The sequence below is a fragment of the Cryptomeria japonica genome, chromosome 4, assembly GCF_030272615.1.
Source record: "Cryptomeria japonica chromosome 4, Sugi_1.0, whole genome shotgun sequence".
In the NCBI taxonomy this organism is placed as follows: Eukaryota; Viridiplantae; Streptophyta; class Pinopsida; order Cupressales; family Cupressaceae; genus Cryptomeria; species Cryptomeria japonica.
The window spans coordinates 566,359,679-566,384,960 of record NC_081408.1 but is presented as its reverse complement, the minus strand read 5'-3'; the positions used below and the strand labels follow the sequence as shown (position 1 = coordinate 566,384,960).

Here is a 25,282-nt window from a genome sequence, read left to right as displayed (position 1 = left end):
TCTTGAGCTTAATAATTTAATATATATATATATATGGCATGCATACATACTCATACACATGCATATATGTGTACATATGTATAAATACATGTATATATAAATGAATATAGGTATGAAATATAACTTATATATAATCTTCATTGTGTTAATACCAGTATTCCACGGGGACGCATCCCCCCCCTTTTTGGTCGTGTCTCGGAGACGGGGACATCTCCGGGACACGGGGACATCTCCGGGACAAGGGGACGGGGACCCGACATCCCCTGTCGTCCCACCACCGCCACCCAAGCACCATTGGAGACGAGGAGACATCTCCACATCTCCGTGGGAGACACCTCCACGTCTCCTTGGGAGACGTTTGGGTGTCTGCCCGTCCTTCGAAAGACGTGCAGACGTCTCCCGTCGCCCCCACGTATATGCAATGTTTAAAATTAAAATTTTAAAAAATTTAAAAAGTGACTTTTTTGGGGGTTAAGGGGTAACCCTAATTGGACATGGGCCAATAGAAAAATAACACCCGACTCCTTTAGAAAATAATAAAAGTATTTTTGGCCTCTCGGGGCACTGCCCTTCGACCCCGCAAGGGGTGATGCCCCTTGACCCCAACTTGGGGGCGCTGCCCAAATCCCCGTTGAAAAATATAGGGGGAAACCGCGCCGATAGAAGTAAGGAAAATTTAACCTCCGAGTCTGATTAGGCTCCATATAACAACACAATTAGCATTGAAGAAATCTTGGTATTTAGATTTAGTATTTCAAATTTCCTATAGTCTCATTTGAAATGTAATTCTTATACTGTAATACTATCATACATCTTTTCAAAACTAGTTTTTCAAGTACTATATGTATATGTATCAGTATAACTATATCAGTCGTCGTCCCCCCGCCGCCCCCAAACTTAGGCCCTTGGTCCCCCCATCCCGGAAACGCGTCCCTACGTCCCCTCGTCCCCAACGCTCGTGGAACACTGGTTAATACATTATTAGGAGTAATGCTATCGGTTATGTAGACCGAAGCTATTTATTTTTTACAGGGAGTTGGGCGGAGATGTTACTCACACCACCTCCTAAGATTGGCATGCATGAACCACGAACAAGATGGTATGCATTACTTTGTGGTGTTTTCCTTGTCCTTGCGTGAGGGGAGACAAAACTCTTGCACGACATTATTATTCATAGTTTTTGCTTTGCTTTGGGGAGCATGAGGGGGGCGAATGATGGAAAACCTTTGTGAGGGAAAGGAGAAGTTTGTCTACTAAACATAACTCTTCAAATAGAATCATTGGCTTATCTCTACTTTGCATTCATAAGTTATCTCAGCTTCTGTCCATCGAAGTACCCTGCTTGCATTATATCCTTTTTGAGCCATTAACCATCGGCTCTCTCAGTCTGCTCATTATTGACAATCTTTGTCAGCATTTAAATGCAATATTTAAGCATCGCAACAAGGATTGGGAGGAATTTGGTATGCTTAGAGGGGATAAGCAGGAGTAGAAGGGATCATCCATTAAGTGAAGGCAACATCATATCTGCATAATCGATCTGCAGGCATGTTTATTCTTTCCATTCTATATGAACAAGATAGTATCGATTACTCTTATGGATGCTAATAAAGACATGGAAGTTGAATGTGTTTTTTGCATTGTTGAGGATTATATTTCTGATATGAAAGAATGATTTCAAAACAAAAGGCTGTCTGCTTTCCTTGCTAATGGCATGATAGAGCAGCAGTTCGTGGACTCTATTTTTGATAATATATAGTGTTTTCATTTAACTGCTCTACGGATCATGCATGTTGCATCCATATCATTTATCTTGTTTAGTCATTACTTGAGAGTATTACTACGTAACTTGTCCTGAGAACCTTTGTTCAATCCTGAGTAAGATTGGAAGTCCAAGAGTGGGCTTATGATTATTTATGTCGGAACTGGACTTAGAATACTAAATGCAAATGCCAATCTGAACATAATTATGAACTGTTCTCTAATTATAGTAATTTGATGGGAACCTTACCTCAGATCTCTTGATGTGTTTAGATGAATCTTTGTTAATCCTGGGATAGTTGAATCGTATAAACAACAGAGGCTGTACATATAGTGTCATGTAATCCCTAAGGTCATATAGCCTGTGATATCAACTGTCAAGTTATCAAGATCTTATTCATGTATGCACTATGGGTCAGATTGTACCTGTTATGGAGAAGCTTTTGAGTGAATGAATTTGTGTGTGAACAATTCGGGTAAGGATGGTGAAATCTGACAACGCTTGTGTACACTTACTTTGAAACCTTGGCCAAGGTGCCACTGCTTTAAGCATGTGACCGTCAGTTCACTTGAACCAGATACACCTACTGGTTAGATGATCATACTAGTTAAGAGGTACCTATAGTGTGTGACCGACTGGTTACGTGTAGGTTCTAAACACCAGGCTTAGATGGCAAGATGGCAATTGAGTCTACTACTCTCACAAAGGGGAGGGCCACTTCCAGTTTGAAGGTGTACAGGCCACTTCCAGTTGGAAGGTGTACAGGAGATTGCCAAGTCTATGGTTGGGTGGAAAAGCCCTTGATGATGCTCTCCCTCTTCTAGACTATACTGAGGCTTGTTATAAGTTATCTAAATGAAGCTCAATGAATTGTAGTCTCTGAACTTTTATCTTTTCCTTGTCAAAGTAAAGTTATTTATCTTTCTCGTTCAAGCATATGAAGTATATTTCTTTAACTACTCTTATAGTCAATTACTTTCAGCTGAATTAGTTAGTTTTTCATTTTCCGATGAAAAGTTGTTAGTTATTATTTCCTTTCAGGTGAAGTTGATAGTTTGTTGCAAGTTTTATTTTTGAAATGATGAATTATTCACTATTTTCTTAATTTAAGTTTAGAGGCTGTTACATATGGTATCAAAGCTATCAGGTTCAACATTGAACCTTGGGCTCACCACCTAGAAACATAGAAAACTCAAACTAGTCTGTCGGTGTTTCACAGGATGTGGATCCGACGAACTCCACTGAAGAAGGTACGTGATCCAATGTGTTTCCATTTATGGAAACTCAAACTTAAACATGACTACTCATGGTGTACCTTACCATCTAATACTAAAACTCTAGCTAAAGCCATTAAACAACTTTGGAGAGAGACGAAAATGGGCAGCCTCTAGTAAGGAGGCAATTAGAACTTCCATTCTTAAAGAAATTGAAATGGAAAACAAACTAGTGGTCGAGAATCCTCCAATGATAGGAGTTGAGCCAAAAAATCCCAAAGATTGTCGTATACCCGCTCCGGGATACAGACTTGTTCCCTATTCTAAATTTAGTGATCAAGAAGAACCTATCACAAAAAGTGATAGCGACTCTCAGTAGAGAACCATTTGTTTTGTATTCTTAAGAATGTAAAACATTTTTGGTTTGAACAATATAAGCTAAAATTTTGGTTGTGTATACATTGTGAGATGTGTGTTTTTCCTTTACTTGTGTTGATATGGATACATGTTCTAAATTTAAGAAAAGAAACTCACTAATAAAACAATCTTAATTAACTGTGGGTAGATTAAAACCAAAATATGGATAACTCTATAAATGACAATGGGGGGACAGTGGAAACCAACAATCCTATGGCCAAGTTGAACCAGCTTTTGAAAATTATGAATAAAACCCAAGACAAGCTTGTTAATCTGGAAAGAAGAATCGTAGATCAACAAGAGTCAAAGGATGAGGGATATGATACAATCAAGGAGAAACTTCAATGAGTAAAAACATACTAGGCTGAGTGAACAAAAAGAAGAACACTCAGAAAGCCTTAAACATGAATAATAGGAAAAACCAATTAGCAGATGAACTCTCTAACGATATGAAGAAGATTAAACCACCAAAATTTGAAGGTTTTGCTGTTGCATCTACGGATGTTAATGTTAGAAATAGAAACATATGACACAGAAATCTGAAACTTAGAAAATCTCACAAGAACAAGATACACAGAATTTTATCCTGGGAAAACCCTCCACCTAAGGGTGAAAAACCCAGCCACACCAAAATCAAACTTTTATTGAATGCACCAAACTGAATACAATGTCCTTAAGCTTAAACAAGCAATAGTCTAAACAAGATTGTTAACTCTTAACAATCAACAGCAGAAACATATAACTGATAAAGTAAAGCCTACTGGCTTCTACAATACGCTTAACACAAACTCTCTGCGACCAGAAATAATCATACACCAGTCATATACGAAAATCACTGAAACAAATGCTATCCAAGCTTCTCTCCGCACTTTCCGATGAACACTGATGCATATGAAATGGATTGTCTTTCTTATATACTTTTCCCACGCACAAAACAGACAGCTAACATAATATAAGGAACCAGCAGGGCATGTACTATCTCTTGACGGTGGAGACGGAAGGCCAAGAGACACCAAAGCTCATCAACAGTTACATAAAAAGCCGTTTCCTACTCCACCACGACAGGAGCTGAATACGAGTCATGACAGCACCACTAACGGATGAAAACGGTAAAGAAGGAAATCGCGCCAGCAAGGATGAGACTCTCATAATACGAAAGTCGATGATAGTAAAATTGCAGGTAAATGAAATCTCCTGTGGCTACAAACATTAACAACAAACACTGTTGAAGCATGGCTCGTAGAGATGGAGAAATACTTCAAAATCCGAAACTACTCTGATAACTCCAAGGCAGCCTGGGAGGCCTATCAACTATCAGGAGAGGCAGCAATATGGTGGGAGAATAAGAAGGCGAATTAGGATTAAAGATAACTGAGATCACTTGGGAGTAGTTTGTAGGTGTCTTAATTTAAGTTTAGAGGCTGTTACATAGTAGGGGGGAAGGTTGGACATATGGAGCTTGTGGAGGTTGCGTAGCAAAAGTAGGTGAAGGAGTTCATAAATGTCAAAGCCCCTTTGCGGTTGCAAGTATCTCAAGAATTGTCGCACAAATAGAAATTGAAGAATCACATTGATGATGATATGTTCTTCTCTTCACAATATCTATAGATGTCAAATATAGAATCAATACACATGAGGAAGAGAAGCGAGTTTATGAATGAAATAGTCAATCATAATGTTTGTGGATGCCCATAAAGGGTGAAATGGTGAATGAGGAAAAGTTGCGACTTGATCATCATAAATGAAGCTAAGACATTGATGTAAGACAAATGTGATAGCTTGTGCTTTTTCAATCCAAGAATGTCTAGGGGATAACATGCGCAAGGATGAGAAGTTCCTTTGGGCCAACTTCTAAAGGTAAAATCACACAATCCAATGTATCAATATATAATCCATTATAACATTTTAGGGACACCCCTAATGCACCATAAGAATCTTGTTGCATATCAATATCTAAAACATATTCTTCAATAACAATGTTAAAGGAAGTTCTAGGATCAACAAGGATTCCCTCACAAGGACCACAATTAATGATTCTTTTGGTAACATGAAGGGGATCTCCCCTTCTTTTAAGAAATGCAATCTGTTCCATTTGGTGCAAAGAAAATAAAGAAGGTAATACTTAAGGAAAAAAAATTGCGAAAGGCCTCTTAAAATCTAAATGAGGAAGGATTGTCATTGCAAATCCAGCACATTGTATTTAGTTTTTTAAATTCCAATTGATTTTAGTTTGTGGAAGTTATTTTATTAGCTAACTCCCCATTGTCCCCAAAATTTGACAATTTTTTTGTTGTCTACGAAACCATATCCCCCTCTTTCTCATTCCCTACTCTTTCCCCCCCATCCCTTGCCTAGAAACTTAGTGGAACATTGAGAACTTATATATGGAGAAAAAGATCCCTGGACATTGAGGACACCACCTAGAGCCTTGCATACATGTCCCCATGTAATACTAGAAATCACCCAAAGACTTCTTCATCATACTAGCTATAGTATAACAGCTACAAAGATGGAAGGAAAACATATGGAAATAAGAAGCTCCTGATGAGGTTAAGGCTGCCTCTCACTTGCAGTTCATGGACAATAGTATTATCTTCAAACATGCATCTAGAGGGAAACAAAAACTTTCAAATAGTTGTCATCTTATTTTTTAGCTTTTGGTATATTGGAAATGTTTAAAATTGGTTTTATTTGTGCCCTACCTGCGTGTTGAAACTTAGGGTTTAGGGTTTTTCAAAAGGGGTTATATGCCTGTCAAAGTTCTCCCCTTTGTTCTCCCAACTTATGTTATATTTTGCAGTTGACCAGCGTTCACCGGTGCCCATGTTTTAAGTCATCGTCGGAAGGGTTCTTCAACGTCTGTTTACCAGCCCAACATGTTAGAAGTCACCGGTCATAGCGGTTCTTTTAGTTTTTCGTTATATTCTTAAGTGTTGCCAAATCCCCGAGACTTAACGTCTTAAAATCCCCTAGAGAGGCCCATTCACATGGTCGTGTTACCCATAGCAAATTTCTACGTGCTCAAAAGATTCACTTAAGTGTCTGCCTTAGTGTCACTGTTGTGCGGGATAAGCATGTCAAGAGGAAATATGAAGAAAAGTTTACCCCACGAGCAGATTAGCAAAAGGACTTAGCCCCGCGAGATAAGGGAATGACACTACTCAAGAAGAAGTGTTAACCTGCGGCACATTTGAAGCAATGTTAGAGCACCACAGGATAAGAAATCTAAAGCAAATACAAAGGAACCCTTATCCCACAGTCACTTCGTAACAGCAAAAGGATCCTGCAAGATAAGGAGCATTCACGTAAGCGGCAACAGTTTTTGTGTGCACTATGACCACGTCGGATAAGGGAGGCTAAGAAGCTCTAAAGAAAGTCTTATCCCGCGGTGTCTTAGGGAAGCCAAGAAGAACTAGCGGCATAAGAAGTGATTAAAGCTTGCAAAGGAAATGTTATCCCGCAAGGTTTCCAAGCCGCCAAAATAACAATGCGGGATAAGAGACAATAAAAAGGGGTAATCAATATAAAGGCTTGTCCCGTTGTATTCTCCATCTACAAAGGTTGGTCTTGTGGGATATAGAGTAACAAAGGATTCTCAAGGAGCCTTATCCTGCAAGGAATTTCGCCCATTCGAAAGTGGTCGCAGAATAAGAGTTGCAAGCCAAAAACAAGAGGATCTCTTATCCCGCGCATTCCCGCGGGGATAAGAGATGGGTTGTGGGATAAGAGAGAATAAGTTTAAAAGGCTTATCCCGCGTGGAGTAAACACACAAAGGAAAGCGTTTTCAAGCAGCAAACAAATAGAGAGCTACGAGTAGCACAGGATAAGGAGATTCTTAGAAGACATGCTCAGAACCTTATCTCACGAGGAAAAACAAAGATGACTATTGTGCTGCGAGATAAGAAGAGACAGATGCCAACAAAAGGAGGATAATGAAGCCTTATCTCGCGAAGGTGAAAAGGATGCTCCCGGGTGTCGCGAGATAAAAAAGCAAACTAAATACATAAGAACCTTATCCCGCGGGGATAGCCAAGGTAGTAAAAGATGGTGCGTGATAAGAAAACAAGAAGGATCTAAGGAAGGCTTATCCCGCAAAGATGGTAAAGATCATAGGATGGTAAAAGTACCTCAAATGATATAATTTTTGACAAGTCTAAGGTGCCCAAGAGAGTCTTATGAATGCCATGTCATCATTAGAGAGTTGTCAAAGGGCAATCTTGACTGTTTATCTCCTGATCAAGAGATGAAATTCAAATCTAGCGCCAACGACCACCTCTGTCTGGCACAAACGAATTAATGGTGACGCAATAAAATAGGAATTCATTGGTATTCTTCCCTACATCCGAAAGAGAATTTAGAGCATTCCAGAGCGAGAAGAAGAACGAGTTTCAGCAAATCAGTGCGCCCTCCAACAATTTCAGCCAAGCAAAAAAGAAACTAGTAAGTCGATTATCTCACCATCCTTGTGCATTGTTAGGCTGCTATAGTTGTGCATACGCAGAGTTTTTTGTACCCTAGAACCTGTAGGTTTGCGTCTGTTTTAATTTCTAGGGCTTCTTTGTTTTAAGTGTTAAAATGGCCTCCCTTGCTAAGGATTCTGTTGTTCCCACTACTGAGAATATCCCTGAAACTGGTGCTAGCACTGCAATACTAGAGATTACTTATGTTGTCCCCATTGATGTAATTGCACCCATGCCAACGATTGAGAATGCTCCCGTTGTAGAGCCAAACCCTAGAATTGTCCCGCAAGCATCCGAGGAGGCCGAAGCTATCTCCCTTCCAAAGGAAAAAGTCATGAAGAGGAAGAGAAAAACAACTCGAAAGACTGTCACTATTGTCTCTGATAGTGAGTCTTCAGATGAGCTTGCTCCCGCTCCCAAAGCTAGAAGACCATCTCAGAAGAGGAGAAGAGTTGCCAAAAAAGCCTATGTTGAAACACCCACCACTGAAACTCCTCCTCCTACTAAGGAAACCCCAATTCCCCCAGGGCAAAATCCTCAGAAAGAAAACTCTCTGGAGCAGGTTAAGGAAACTGCTCCTACAAAGAAGCTAGCTCCCAAAGCTGCAAGGCCGGCTAGGCAACCATCAATAGGAGAATCATCTGCCCAGGCAAAGACAACAACAGTGCCTACTACCCCTCTTGCTCCTGCAATGACTGCAAAAGAATTGCAGCATGAAGTTGATTAGAAGAGGTTGCTCAAAGGCCAACCAGACAAACAAGGAGTCTACACCAGGACTTCTTGGAATCATTTGAGGGCTCTGCTATGAATGATAGCCTCATAATTACCTTCAATGATAAGGAGGCAAGGTGCAGAGATGCTTTCACAAAGGAAAGGGGCTGGGACATTTTTTATTATTTTTATGGCTACAAAGATAAGCTTGTCCCAATATCCAACCCTTGGACTTTGAATATGGGGAAGCTGGTGGTGCCAAATATTTTTGTTGAGCCTATGTTGATAAGAAAATTGGCTAAAGCTTATGATGCCCCAAGTCTAACTGTGAGAACTGTAGAAGGCTATGTCATGTTGGACATCTCACATAGGGCCATTGTTGAATGTTTTGGTTTAGATGGGTCTACCCTCAAGGGCATCAACAGGAGCAATCTCCAAAGGGACTACCAATATAAAAAAGAGAGGTATACAAAGGACCTTGTTCTTCCATTCATGAGGAAACTTTTCAGAAATTCACATAATTATGTCCTGCCCTCTGAAAGGGAACCTTTCAAATTGGAATGCTTTGAACCCTATTTTGTTAAGACTTGCTATGCATTGGGGCAGATTCTTGGAGTTGACTATGGGCTTACTCAAATGCCCATTGATTTCATGATGATTGCCATCAACATCCAGCACCCTTCAATAAATGAGTTGTATGATTTTGCAACTATTAAACATGACAAGTTGCATGAGGGGTTAATACGAGCAAAGAATAAAGATGAGAAGCTGAAGTTCAAACATTATTCTTTAATGTGCCATCTGATTCTTTATCAAAACAGGGCTTACTAGGGTCCAGACTCCAAAATTGAATATAAGGACTATTGACCCATACCCAGGTTTTGAGTGGCCAGTGTAGAGGTGGACACAAGTATGGGATAAGGGGTCTAGGTATGGTGAATACAGTGTTTTCTTTGACCATTTTGTTGTAAAGATTCTATCCAGGCTCGGAATTGGGTCGTCAAGGCTGCCCAAGGACATCATCAAAATTTTGAGAGTAAATAATTGCAGGGCTGATGGAATTGTATATCCTAAGGGTGCATTCACCCGTAATTTTGGGACTTCTTTTTCTATGGCAACTGCACTATCATTAGCGTCTACGAGTGTGAGCAGGTACCCCATTTGTTGCCACTTTTTGTTTCTCCAAGGCTAGCATTTCTTGAGTTCATCTGGCAAATAATGTGGATGGAGAAGGATCAGATCAAAACTGATAAGGGAGGGAAGCTCCTCCCTAGGGTGACTGTTTTTGGTGAATTCATTGTAGACTGTGATACTTTGGAGAAGATACAAGATTTTTTGGTAAAAACCTACAGATTAAAGGTTGCCCAAGCCAGGTATTTTGACCCAGAGGGATGTATAAATGATCTTAGGATACATAAGCTAAAGGAAAAGGGTTATTTCCATTCTTTTGATAAAAGAGAGGACCTAATCAGGAATACTTTCCCTACCGATGTAGATCAAAGAAGAAAAAAGTGGGAGTTCATGAAGAAGCAGGAGAGGGAAAGGAAGCAGGAGGATCCTAATTTTGAGGGTATGTGCAGAAATTTTCAGAGTGATTTGCTACGTCTTTCATGCTTAGAAAGGCAAATGACATAATAAAAATGGAGATGGAGAGACGGGATGCCAAGGATAAAGGGGTAGAATTTGAAGAAAGGCCAATTGACCCAGCCCCTACAGTGTACAAGATGAAGGCAAATACAGTAACAGTTGAAGAATTGTCCCCTGGAACCTCTCGACATAATGCACAAAGAGAAAAGCAAGCTACTCTTGAGCAAGCAAGAAAGATTCAAAAGGGGAAAGCGAAGATGTCTGATTTTGTAGACATTCAAGAAGATTTTGATACAAATGTGCCACCACCTTCTCCCCCACAGGAAACATTTCATGAGGATGAAGTTGTTGAAGTCCTAAATGATTCAGATAGACCCATCATCCCAAGTACAATTCCTATAGAAGAAACAGATGATGAAAGAATTATTGCTTCAAGGAATTTAATGGCTAATAACAAGTTTGTAAACTCTCCCGAGTTTAAATCCTTTTGGCTTAGGGAAAAGTTAAAGAATTTATCTGATGAGGAGAATAGGAATTTTGATAGGAGTAGTTTCAAATGCACCCCTGAAGAAGGCGGGGAGATGATTCAAAATAGTGGCATGCTTCTTGTTCTCGGCTGGGATTTTGAGAAAAATTTCTTGTTAGATCAAATCATGCGGCAGAAGGACCCCACTTTTGCCAAAAAGTTTGGAGAGCATGGGTCAGGGGTAAGCATAAGCCTAAAGGCTTTTGCTCTATGGTCTAAAGCCCCAAATTTTCAGAAACCTATAGTTTTGCAAGGTGGACAACAAAAGACAAGAGATGCAGTGGTGAGGACACTTGAAGACACTACTACATCTGAGGTTGTAGCTATCACATCACATGTAGTCCAATTTTCTCAGCTGGTAGTAGAAGATCTTGAGCAAAAACATGTAAGGCTGAAGGACATGCATGTGACTCTTAATGCAAATTACAATAAGTTATTCAATGAAAATGTTGCATTAAAGGAGCAAATAAAGAAAATGACAGCACTCTTCAGAAGGAATTAGACCTGAAGAATTAGAAAGGATGAATAAAAAATTGCAGAGGGTCAAAGATGAGGCTGAAAATAATTATTTTGAAATTAGGAAAGCTTCAATTTTGCAGGTGGCAAATAAAATTATTGAAAAATTGAGCGAGGTGCACACCTCATATTCTTTGACTTCACAGATCCTTAGTCAACTCGATGAAATTCTTTCATTCTTTCAACCTATTATGACCACCTCGATGCCAAAGGATCAAAATTTAAAAGAGGTCATGCTAGCGGTCAAAAATGTAGACTCTCCACCCCAAGTTGTAGGGGTGACTTGGAAGAATTACAATTTATTGATTAAAGAATTGCCCAACATTGAGGATGAAAAAGCGGCATTGGGTTAAAATGATTGATTCTTTCCAAGGGCTGAAAAAGTGGGATATCCCCACAATTTTGACAGGCGAAGGACAAATCAAAGGCCTAGAAGAGTGGAAACAAGGCTTCCAAGACGCCATAAATGCAGTTTTGACTTCTCTGGCTACTGATCTGGCTCAAAGTGAATCATATTATAATATCATTGATAAAATCATGGAAGTTGATTTGATGTACCATAGATTTGCTTAGGAGGCGGCAACTATGCCAGCCCACAAAACAAGAGAAGCAATAATTAAGTTGCAAGGTTTAAGGGGTTTTGCTTGGCCAATGGACGAGATAGAAGCATTGCATAGAAAGTACTGCTCCTTGGAAGAAGAGCAGCTTGAGGGAGAGGATTAGTCATAATCCTTCTATTTCTCTTACTATAAATTTTGTGCAGGTTGTTTATTTTGGGAGGATTGATAGGAGTACTCAATCGCCAAGGTCCATTCTCCAAGTTACCTGTTACCAAACGCCAAGATGTACTTCAGATCCTCACAGGAGCAGACGTCAAAGTACTAGTGAAAAGGCAGTTTTTGCAGACCTACAATCCAAAGCTCCCAGGATGACGCCCTCTCAATAGTAATAAGGACAAAAGGCCTTAGGGTGAATTGTAATGCAATGTAATTTGGACAAGTGTCTTCTTGGCCTGAAGCTGGTTTTGCTCCCTTGTGTTATAAAAGGGAATTCAGGGCCAAGAAGAACGATTCGGAAATTTTGATTAGTATGTACTAGGAAAGCTGTAAAGCAATATAATGACAGTTAGTCTTTCGCAGGTTTAGTGAGCATAACAATCTATCATGAATGTATCAATTTTATTCTGAAAATCAATATACAAAACATTCATTTTTCTTGCTCAATATCTCTTGTATTGTGTTGTATGAGTTGTAATGTTAATGACATGTTCAACTTGTCTTCTCTAATGGAGAATGTGTATTCCTTGATAGGTTTTATTTTAGGTAAAACGAATTAAATTGTCTTGAATACTGCAATATTTGTGTGAGAGAGATTGTGAGGAAGTTGTGGATGCATTCTCAATCTAAGCATTCTAAGCAAATCTTGAATATTTAGTATAGGATCTTAATGCTAATACTATGATACTATTTGCCATTAGGACTGTTGTTTGACTCTGTATTCCCTTCGAATAAGCACTGGTCATATTATTTTAGGTTTTTGGATCATTCTCACATTCTTATTTCACCTTTTATATTTCAGTTTTTAGTTTTTATGCAGTAGGAGTAGAATAGATTAAAGCCAACCTTCAATGCAAGCAAGAGTGATAGAAGTTAAGGTACAAGCCAGAATTTGTAGTATATCATACTTTCCTTGGTATATTTTCATTGAAAGCATCTGCTATACCATGCAATGTTTTTTTATATAAAGCCAAAATGTTGTATAACATTGCTATAGGGATACCCACCTAGGTCTTACAGAGCTTGAAGAGCAGAAGATTGCAGCCTTTGTGTTGAATCTTGTTCGTTGGCCAAACCCAATCCTAGATTTGTTTATGAGTCAGTGGCTATTTCTCTAGGATTTAGGATCTGTTGATTTGGGAACCAACATGGTAAATGATCACTAATGAAAAAACCAAGTGTAATGACAAAAATTGCATACCCTACAATTATCTAGTGAACCAGGGGGATGCATCTCCACCCCTCCCCCCACCAAAATCCAAGCATTTCAGGGAATATCCCTAGGATGTGGGGACATGTGGGACACATCACCCCATTGCACTACTGCAAGTGTGGAGACAGTTAAGATGTCAAGACATCCCCAAGGATGGCCATGCCTCCCCCAATTATCCCAAGGACGCCCAAGCATCAACCGTGATGACCAATCATAACATGCCAAAAAAAAACTTTAAATTTCCTCAAAACTAAAGCCCAAGGTCAAACCCTAATGGCCAATGGGCCCCACCAATGCCTCCAAAACTCTATAAAGCACTCCAAATTATTCATTTTTACTCACAAATTCCTTTCAACAGCAACATTGAAGAGGAGCAAAATAATATGTGAAGGAATGAAAGGGTTTGATTTAAGTGTTTCAAATGCGAGATGAATCAGATGGACCAAAAACAAAAGTGAAATCCTTGGTTAACAATTATTAAGAACAATGATTTTTATCTCTATATACTCTGCTCTTGTGCTTCGTGTGATATGAAGTAAGAAAAACAAAAAGAAAATCTTTGTGTCTTAATCCTTTGCATCATGTTGCATGCATAGTTTGAATTTTAATTTTACAATTAAAAACATATAAATTTTATATTGATTATTACAACGTAGCAATGAGTTCTCATGGCATGAGTGAGGATGAGGTTGAGGTTCATAGTGAAAGTAATGAATCTAATTATGCACCTGAGGCTAAGACTAAGAGGGGTGACCATGACAATGAAACCCAAACCACTAGTTCCATGGCAAGTACAGCTGCAAGTATTAATTGCCCCTCCACATTACTGGAAGAGCATACTAAGGGTCCTTTTGATTGTAAGTCTCCTTTGAAACAATTTTCAACAAAATTACCAAGCAAAGTTGGGACATTTGGATGCACAAGGTTGTGAAAGTGCCACTTTTGTGCCCTTGAATTTTTCAGCAGCATTACTAGAGTTAATGCCCACCTCCTGCATATCCAATGAAACGGTGTGGAAGCATGTAAGATTTTGGGGAAATTTTGGGGAACTTGGCAAACCTAAAATAGAGAGCTGAGATATATAAGCTATGGTGTGTTAGAGAAGACAATACAGCTGCACTTGTATATGCTACTTTGTCTCATAGGCCACAAGGTCATAAGGGCAAGCCACATTGTTCTACTTCTACTTTGCAGAGGCAAGTTGCACATATGCCAGATTTTCAGGGGCCAAATGCAGTAGAGGTTAGAGGTAAACACAAGTAGACAAGTGATGCCAGTAACCCAATAGCTGAATTATTCATCATGCAGTTGATGATATAGATGTTGTTATTGGCAAATTCTTCTTTGTTAATGGCATTCCATTCCATGTGGCTCGATCTCTTTATTATAAGGATATGACGACAATGGTAGCAAGGGGAAGACCATCATATGTGCCACCAAGGAAGACAAAATTAAGGACCACAATCTTGGATAAGAACAATTCCAAGACAAATGTGTTAGTGGAGGAAATGAAGGAATGTTGGGTGGCAAGTGGATGCAATACAATCATGGATGGGTGGACGGACATTAGTCATCACCCACTCATCAGTATCATGATTACATGTATAAAGGGCCATCGCAAAGTTGTCGAATTTCAGTTTTAGATCCTCAAGGATGCTATTCAAGAGGTTGGGCCACAAAATGTGGTCCAAATGGTGACAAATGCAACCCATGTGCAAAGGTGCAAGGAAATTAATTGATGCAGCTTATAGACATATTTGGTGGACTCCTTGTTGTGTGCATACCATGAATAATGCACACAAGGACATGGGAAAGATTGATTCAATCAAAACAATGGTCAATGAAGAGATGTGCAGATGTTTATCTACAACCATCACACTTCACATGCACTCTTAAGGAGCTTCTCTAAGAAGCAATTCTTGAAACCTGTCAAAACTAGATATGTTGCCTATTTCATTCTCTTGGAGAGAATGCTTGAGTTGCAAGAGGGATTGCAACTAATGGTTATGACAAAGAATAGAATTGGTGGCCCAAGTCCAAGACAGAGCAAGGGAAGAGAGTGAAGGATGTATTGGAGTGATGTTTTTTGGGGTGATGCAAAATATATAGTCTTCATCATTGCTCTAGTTCAAGTCATCAAATATAGGGATGCCAATGCACCTAGCCTTGGAGAGATGTATGAGTGCATTGATACTATGCTGACCAAATGAAGGTTGTGCAAGAGGGTGACCCCACATAAGCATTCTACAATGAGCACATTCAGCCAATCATTCATCAAAGAGGGGAGAAGCTCAACACTCCCTTTCACATGGTTGCCTAAACATTGAAAAAATGAGAGAAAAGTCTTAAGGACGTGATATCTTAACAAGGAACATTCCTTGTCAAGGTCAAATTTTCCAACCTTGACAAGAGGGGAAAATAAAGACAATTTTGTGAAAAACCCTTTGGACAAAGTGTAATTTTTATGAAATTCCTTGTTTAAAATGTGTAATTCGAAGTTAAAAGCCAAAGTTGAATCATGGAATTCCAAGTTGAAATGGGGAATTGCTAAATTGAGGTTTAAAACCCTAAGGTGAAATCTAGAATTCAAAATTGAAGTGTTACAATCCTTGTCGTCGAATCCAAGGATTGATGTGTAGAAGTGCATAGGACAAAGATGAGGAACTCAACAACACAAAATGGAAGAAAACATCCAAGATATCAAAACATTCAAAAACATTACTTTATGAAGAAATATTCTACATTGACCTTGAATTTCCCTTGGAAACCCAAGGTCAAGGAGAAGGGCATCAAAATCTCCGTGATGCAATTACAACATGGAGGACAAGCTCAAGCTATTCAAAGAAGATGATTGCAGTATGAAAAAAGTTAGAAGGCAGGATGAAATCAAGGTCAAGGACAACGTAAATTATGATCAAGATGATGCAATTTGGGAATATGAACCATCACAACCAATCAAAAGACCGGATACTGTTGAGTATCAAGAGATTTTGCTCAAAATGCAAAGACTTCTTTGTGATGAAAGCAAAAGTTTAGACCAAGCGCAAGCGGAGGTGGCATCATCAACCAATCAAATCACAAGTCCGCATGTTTGGATTCACTGAACCTGACTCCTTAACAAATGGACATGTAGATGCATGAAATAAAGAGTCATCATCTACTCCTTGTAAAGGAAATGATAGTTTGATGTTGTATTAATAAAGGAGACAAAGGCTCCTTAAATAAGCAATTACAAGCAAAGTTTCTAAAACAGAAACGAAAGACCAAAAAGAATCATTCTAAATAAGAACAAACTATGAAAAGGAAATATTCTAAACTAACCAACCAAATGACCATTATAGAAACATTACATAATTACTTTAATACCCTCCCTTAATGGTCATTCTACTAACTACCCTACAAAAGACTTGACATAATTTGCATGTCATTTGGCCACAAATGCATATAAGGCTGCCCCCTTCTCCTCAAAACGCTCTACGACATAAGCCTACTGTTGAGACCCTTCCTGGTTTTGCAGAACTTCTGGATATGATCAAGTTTACCACAATCTTTCCAACATGATGTTGGGTAACAAATCCATCCCTCCCTTTATCCAGAGACACTAAGATCAGCTTCTCAAAACTGACTCAATAAAACCATCATGATTTCTTTTGGCAAAAAATCAAAAAACCGAGAAAATAACAACACTTCACGATTTTTTGTGGAAAAAATTGGAAAACCCTCCAATAGAGAAAGAACCAACAATTTTTGTATGAAAGAATTGTGCAAAAAATGAACAAAAAACCACGATTTTTTATGAGAAAATCACGCAAAACACTCCATGATTTTTTATGGAGAAAAATCAAAAAACCCATCCACAATTTGAAGAGAAAATCATACAAAACCCCCCGATCCGTTCAAAAAATTTACTCGCAGCCATCATGAGTAGTAAACTGAAATAAAAATTCCCTGATTTCCATGGAAAAAATCAAACAAAACCCTTCCATGATTTTTGTGGAGAAAAAATCAAAAAACCCACGAATTTTTTTACTTTAAAAAATGGCCAAAAAAGAACCTAAGCTTTGATACCATGAATTGATAATTCAATGATGTATTAATAAAGGAGACAAGGGCTTCTTAAATAAACAATTACAAATAAAGTTTCTAAAACAGAAACGAAAGACCAAAAAGAAACATTCTAAAAAAGAACTAACTACGAAAAGGCAATATCTTAAACTAACCAAATGACCATTATAGAAACATTACATAATTACTTTAATAGTAAATTGTGCCATTGATGGCATGTTAATTTTCATTGTTTCTTTTCCTCAAAAGGACGTGTATTCAAGGACATGTAATTTTCTCATTGGAGGATATTAAATGTATGAAGGTGGTAGTTGTAACTAACTCATTTAGGGCTTTATTGAATTATCTTGGTTGTTGATTTAGAATCAATTTGGGCCCTTCTTGTAGTTGAGATCTCTATATAAAGGCTTGACCTTTTCATTTGTAGTTGATTAGAAATTCATAGTTAGAAGCAATAGAAGTGGTAATAGGAGGAGATCATAGATTGTTCCCAAGACTGGTGGAATAAATACATAATTTTCATTGAAGATATGGTTTATCTTTGTGTGTTGTTTCAAAATGTTTGCATAGTTTCTACTTCTCAAATGGGTGATCCTCATCCCATAATACTGGGTTACACTTTTTGGCCAAACTTGACATTGAAATCAGCATTTTGCATTAGATCTTTATTTCCTAAAACCTATAGCAGCTAAACCATTAAGAATTTGAAGATGAAGTAAACTAATAATTTGTGAGATTTTCTATATAGATTCTAAATATTATTTTTTTTAAATAATTAGAGATTAATTGTTCATATTGTTATGTAACTTTTAATAACTCAATATTTACAGAATCAACATTTTTTCAGAAGTGACATTTATTTGGTAATGCATAACATTTTTTATAGCAAGAAGGAAAATCTAATTTTTTAAATATAGAATTGTCACAACAATATCTAGTGAATGGATTTTTTTTCATAATTTTTTGTTACATACATTTTTTTTCAGTTAATTTTTAAAGATAGAGTAATCGTAATTTGGAAAGAGATGTATTCTGTAACGCATAACTTTTTTTGTATGCATTTGAATTAACTTCTTCTTTTTGTGTTGAAATGAGGATATCAATACCTAGGGAAGAGATTTTTTTTACAATTTTTTTCTCTATTTTTCAATTTTTCCACGTGTGAAAAACAATCCTTAATGTTTGACAAAAAACCTACATTCATAAGAAATAATATACTATTTGGAAAGTAATATGGACTAACTGCTTAAAAAAACAAAACTTCTAAATGAATTCATTTGACCCCCCAAAAGGTAATGTAAAAGTGGATTTTTATCAGCATTTTGATAGGTACGAAGGAGACTCCATTGCAGGTATGATTTAGTAGAGAGGTTCTATCCAAGAAATTTTGATCTACAAACCTTTGATCTAACTCTCCTCAATTAATTACTTCGAATGGGACCTCTTAAGCTTAAATCGTTATATTTTCTAAAAAATATATGATTTCAGCAAAAATCTGGATGTACCAAAAAGTGTAACCTAGTATTGTGGGATCACCCAAGTTTTAGTTGAAGTTCATTGATTTTGATGGAAACATGTGAAGATGTTTGATGGAATTTCAATTCATACCATTTGTAGTTTGTTGATTGCAAATCGCAGTGTATGATTAGTCTGAACCTAATTTAGCACTAGTTCTATTGTCGATGTTCATTTGGATTGCGCCAGTATTGGGTATTTGTATGAATGTTTAAAAAATGAAAATCCTCTGCTACCTTTAGAGATTGCATCAATTTTGTGTAGTTGTTTCAACATGGCGAAGCAAAGTTTGATTTATGGAATCCATCTATCTAGGCACTATCTATTATCTTCATTGACCTTAGGTTATTAGATTAAATTTCCCCGACCCCTATCCTTTTGGTCTTTTATTTGAAATTCAAGTCAGTTTATTACTCAAATTCCAGTTTCAGCTAATGCATAAGTCCCTTAGTGATATCAGCAAAATCAAATAATTTACTGAGTCTATCCATTGTGAAGTCTCATTGTTCACATTGTAAACCTTGGAGTTGCCTTATTTGATCACATTGTTTAGCATTTGAGGTTTCCTTGTTCAAGAGAGGATAGAATACTTGGTATTTTATTCTATGTTGACAAGTGTCACAAAACACAGATCAACATGTACCTTAATTACCCATATTGTTCCTCTGATCTGATTCGATGATGATTGGAATGGTATTGTTATTTCTTTAATATGCTTCAAGAGGTTATGAAGGCGAATGGTTGCAACTCTTCATCATCCTTAACAAATCACACCCATTGACAAATGATTATTTATCCTTTGCTGATCGCACCTTTCCTTCTTAAGTTCTTAACTAATCGCTGCATTAGCTAAGCATTATTCTTTAGGCGATGACAAAAGAATATCTAATTGATATTTTATGGTTGGCAATTACCATCATCATTCTAATATTGGTATCTTTCTTTTCAATCTAAGATTGGATGTAGACCCTTATGCCACAGTGACTTACGCTCCTGATCACTCACACAATTTCTCAGACCTGAATATGGTTCTCTTATACCATTATGTTGCTGATACACACAGATGTAGACAGCGATGAACAGTCCGCCGTGTGCCCAATGTAATTTTGGCAGTATATATTACTTCCATCTTAATCCCCTTACTGATATTGAAATATTGCCTGTATGCTTACGGTGATATAAGAAACGGGTCCCACCAACTAATAAACGCGGCTAGTATATTATTAATGATCTCCATGGTCTTCAAAGGTGCTCAATAGACATATACAATTGGTCTACTACATATACGGTTTCCTGCAACTAATAAACGCGGCTAGTATATTATTAATGATCTCCATGGTCTTCAAAGGTGCTCAATAGACATATACGATTGGTCTACTACATATACGGTTTCCTGCTCCTCATAATCCAATTGGGGGCTATGACAAATGAATAATCAATTGTTTATTTTGACCTCAATTAACTTTGTTATGATTTCATTCATTTTTGTGGGATTTACCCATGTAGATTTTAGTCATCTCAAGATGATCTCAATAAAATTTTCAGTATCTTTGATTTTTGCAATTGATGGAATCAAGAACAACAACAAAAGCAATATCAAGTACATGAAAGAGAGGATGTACACAACCAAAATGAACTGGAAGAAAATTCTACAAAGCGCAATCGTTTAACATCGCCATATAATAGATGTGTATTGACACTTATCACTGCATATAAAACATTGTTATAATTTTATTAATTATGGTTAATCACAAACATCTCCCTTGGTGCTTTAGTTTTCCAGCATATAAATTGCATTTCTTGGCACTAGTACGTTAACTCTACAAGCAATTAAGCCTAAAATGTTGATAATAAAAAAATCCATATATTCAACAACCATTAATTTCTCCCTCACCGCAAAAGACATTCAATTCAATTATACTGACAAATAATCCATTTAAATGAAATTCATATGCCAGAAAGATTCATTGCAAATAAATGCCACTAAGAACATGATTGAGTTGACTAGAAACACAGAAATAACTTGTAATAAAAACCAACTTGATAGGTATACAAGTAAGTTTCAACCTTGATTTCTGTAATGAATTTATTAAATTTTCTAGTTACTCTAATATTATATATAAATACTTTATTTATGTTATAGAGAAATTAGAGTTGATTATACAAGTTAGCATATATTATCAGTATAGCAAAATTTTGCAAAATATGCTTTGTGTAATCACTCAGAGAGGACAGATGCCCAAACAGAACAATTCATAAAAGAAGCAAATATAATAAAAATATAAAAAATGCATATTTCCATAGTCTTGATATGCTTGCATGCATTTGTATTTAAATGAAGTTCATAAGTACCTCCTCCACACTAATTTGTGGGCGATTCTAGCTACAATGTACAATATATATGACAAAAATTATAAGAAAGTGTGCAGGCAAGGATGTAACTGTACCTCTTCACGGAGCAAGCCAGGCACTAGAGCATAGACCTCAAAGCAATCTCTCTGTTCAAAATTACAGAAAACCACATTCTCAATATAATCACTTTTCTGTGTTAAAAACAGAACACTGTAAAACATATATTTGTTTTGTTTCTATCAGTCGCAATCTCCACACACATACACATGATGCATATCGCTATGTATATGTGCACTCACAAGTGCATGTTACAAACATACAAACACCCACACAAACATAGAGGATATTACTAATTTGACACCAGAAAGTTTCGAAATATTTTTTCCCAACCATAAGTGTTTCAGACCAGATTAGGAATCATTTTCTAATCTTAGCACATATTCTGTACCAAATGGCAAAAAATTTCCTACATTTTTCAATTTTTAATGAATTTTTCCAGATTTTCTTCAAACAGCCCCTCACATCATCTTAATCTAACATGCTCATTAAACACTCACCTATCACTTAGAAGACTCGAAAAGGGATCCAGCATGCTTTGAAACAAGAAAAAAAGTGGCATATAAGAGAGAAGGAAAAGAGGACACCAATCAAAAAGCAAATGAGAAGACTTCCCACAGTAATAAATATGGGTAACACCAGAAGAAAATGATGATAGTTTTGATGCAGCTTGTAGCAGCCATGAGAATAGGAGTTGCAAAGCACCTAGTGCCTGCTACTTTTATTTTTGCATCGTGATATTGCCATTTTGAAATTTTCAACTTGAATACCTGAATCAATGCAATGAGGCTATGTTGCCAGGTTCTGCATTATTTCAACCTGTACCAGTGCTGGTCCAGTTTGAGTCCTGATTTGGTCTAGTAAGGCATTGGGTTCACCCAGAGTTTGGCCCAAGCGCCCTGGGTACCCTGTGGATTGGAGGACCCACAAGGTGCCTTGGCAGACCCTGGGCAAACCCAATTGAAGGTTCAAGCATCATTATTTATTTTGGTGCATTGATCTTAAGCTATCATTAGTTATCCATGTTTTCTTAATATTTACTGAACTGTTCATTGGTATTCCATGTGTAGTTGTGATTCTCAGTCATATTTGAAAGTGAAATATTATTTCTGTTTCTTTCTGTATTACTTCCTGAAAAGTAACTCATCTAATATTTGCAAAAGATTTACTTATTCCAATCTACATTTATTTGGAAATGCGCAGAGCACTGCATTACAAGATCACTAATGTTTTCCCCTTTCTGATCTCATCTTTACTCTCAACTCCTACTATGAATTAATGCCAATATGCTTCATTTCGAACTAAAAAACAAGTGTACTATGTTTTTACATTCTTCTAATTTTTGCCTCTCCTCGTAAATCGAATTAGGGAGCATGACCAGTCAAGAAGAGGGTCAACAGACCATAATGGATAAATCCTTTCAATGCTAAATGTGTTGATTCGGAGATCATGTCATGTCCCCCATTTATAGCAGAAATTCAAATAATTAATATAAATTTTGCCATATAATATGTTAAATCATGTTAAAATTATATTATACTATATTACATTGATATAAAATAAGATATCATATTATCAATTTACATTGAATGATATTATTATGTTAATAATGTACATTAATTTACATTTATATATTGAATAATGTTATTATATTAATAATATACATTGTATTAAAATGGTGTAACAATTTATATATTAATAATATACATTATATAAACTAACAATATGTAATGATGCCATTTTATTAAAATATATATTATATTTGTTGACTGGTCCCGAAAGCCATTCCTCTAAAACGATGGCTTGATTAAATGGAGGAACCTATCAGGTGTGAGGGTAGCAACCCTTCAAAAAGGGGTGCTACCAAATATAGGAAGCATCATGGCTTTCCACCACGATGGGGGGTTAGGATAAATACCTTCCCCCTCGTGCCAATTTGGGGGGATATGCAAGCAAGGAATGGTAAAGTCTGCCAGCAGGGATAAAGACGGGTAAGTTCAGTGTCAGGTACGTATAAGCATGAATTTCCTGAGTTAGCATTAGAGTATATATCAGCCAGTATGATATACATATTTAAATTCAGATTTGTGCATCATTGAATATAAATTAAGATGTTCTTAATCAAGTCAGTGACAGTTAATATCATATTAAGTTAAGAAGGTAAATTTTATCTATTTATTCAAACAGCATTAAAATAACATAACGTTACTGCCAGACATAACATATAAATATATATATCTGCACATAATCTCAAGAATGCATAATATAATCAGATTCAGGTTATGCAAATTATGGTAATACTGCAAATTCTTATAAGGATTAACAAACTGATTATAATGAAATGACAATAAGTGGTTAATGCTGATACAAAGTAACACTAACAGGAAACTTTGATGACAATCTAATACACAGCACTGTTGAAATGTAATATAAAATGATAATTATGTCAGATGTAATTGATTATCATAATGTGATGGATTGAATAAATATAATAAATGGTTCATTGTAAAGAGGGACTCTCTTTTAAGTACGCCACGCCATAGTGGATGCCTAACACCTGCCACTTGGAGCCAAGAGGGATGAAGCATCTGCTCTTGGGCTTAAGAGAGAAGGTGGTTGTGATGAGGGGCAACAGCGATAGAACACCTCGCTGGGTACGCCACTCCATGATGGATGCCTAACACCTGCCATATGGAGCCAAGGGGGATATGGTATCTGCCCTTGGGCCTAGGAGGATTGGTTCTTGGACACCCTATCCAACTAGCCTACCCTAATGGGCTAAGGAAATTGACTGGTAACTGAAATTCAATCTGACTTTATATAATAAACTGATTATACCCAACAAATTGTAATTCTAGACAGTAACTAATATAGCAGAATTGATATCATTAATATAATTTCATTGGTATATGTTTCAGTTTTACAAGTATTATTTCATGTGTTCTCTCTTTGTTGCAGGAAACCAGTATACAAAGTTATGCCCATAAAATTTAATTACCTATCTTTTAGATTTGGGCAAATTTAGGTTAATCTAAAGTATAACTAATTAGGGGACATTACAGATCAACAGAATGTTGGATAAAAATTATATGATTTTTTGTCATTTTGTTCTTATTGCATTTATATCATAATGCTGTAAAAATTCTAACCTGCATGTCATTTATAGTTATATTGAGTAACACTGTTTCTATATGTGTGTGTGTGTGTGTCAACCCATAACTGTACCCAGAGGAAAAAAAAATCACACTAACAATACATCTACCCATTCCAGGGCCAACAACTTAGCAGTTATGAATTTTTTAACTCTCAGCATGCAACATGTGTTATTTTGATTAAGAATGTAATAACTAATATATGCAATTATTGTTCTTTCAATTAAATTCATTTTTGGTTAGAATTTCATGTGAATTGATGTTTGCTCTTTTTATTTCTTGATACAATTTCCTTCAGTGTTTCATATCAACGTTTAGCCATTTGCAGTTCCATGTTCCCATTTTTTACACTTACTGCTACATAGGGAAAATATAGACCAATTTGCCTGCATATGTGTGGTATATTGTGCACATATATATCACAATTTAGCAAAGGAAAAACTATGATCATGTACACACAATCATTCATGTCTGTTCATAAATAGTTTGCGTACAGACACCCATCTATGTGTTGTTGTCCATCTTGAAATAATACTCACAGTTTTGTGCACGTTGACCTTCACCCAATCTGCTTGAGGTCCAACATCCACAACCATTGCATCCATTCTGCCAACAATGAAAACCGATCATGAAACTTTAGCTTGCATTAAAAGTTTTGAAATGCTATTCTGTGATGAACTAATACACAACTTCATTTTCCAGCATTATTCAAATTTAGGACAATCATATGTTAACTGAGGATTTGCTCCTTTTGTACGTGCAACTTTTACAGCTCGCTCTAAAGATGATGTTTTCTTCCTTTTCAGCATACCTGCCAGAGCAACAGAATGTTGAGCTTAGATAAGAAATTGATACTAAGATATGGGAAATTATTTACAAATCATACCAATACTCTTCAGTTGCTTCTCTCGTTTTGTTAGAGAAACTGAGTTTTTATCCTGCAATTCGTCATTCTGTA

General features: G+C 36.9%; 1 protein-coding gene across 2 annotated transcripts in view; it reads right to left on the bottom strand.

Annotated features, from left to right (window-relative positions):
* The window catches only part of LOC131036128 (AT-rich interactive domain-containing protein 5), a 70,152-nt gene that overhangs the window by 10,362 nt on the left and 34,508 nt on the right, over positions 1 to 25,282 (bottom strand). For both annotated transcript variants that reach the window (XM_057967941.2, XM_057967942.2), the window contains exons 9-12: positions 25,211 to 25,262; positions 25,060 to 25,135; positions 24,864 to 24,930; positions 21,211 to 21,261 (exon numbers count right to left, since the gene is read on the bottom strand). In XM_057967941.2, coding sequence (XP_057823924.1) covers positions 21,211 to 21,261; positions 24,864 to 24,930; positions 25,060 to 25,135; positions 25,211 to 25,262 — 246 coding nt within the window. The remainder of the gene's footprint in view (positions 1 to 21,210; positions 21,262 to 24,863; positions 24,931 to 25,059; positions 25,136 to 25,210; positions 25,263 to 25,282) is intronic.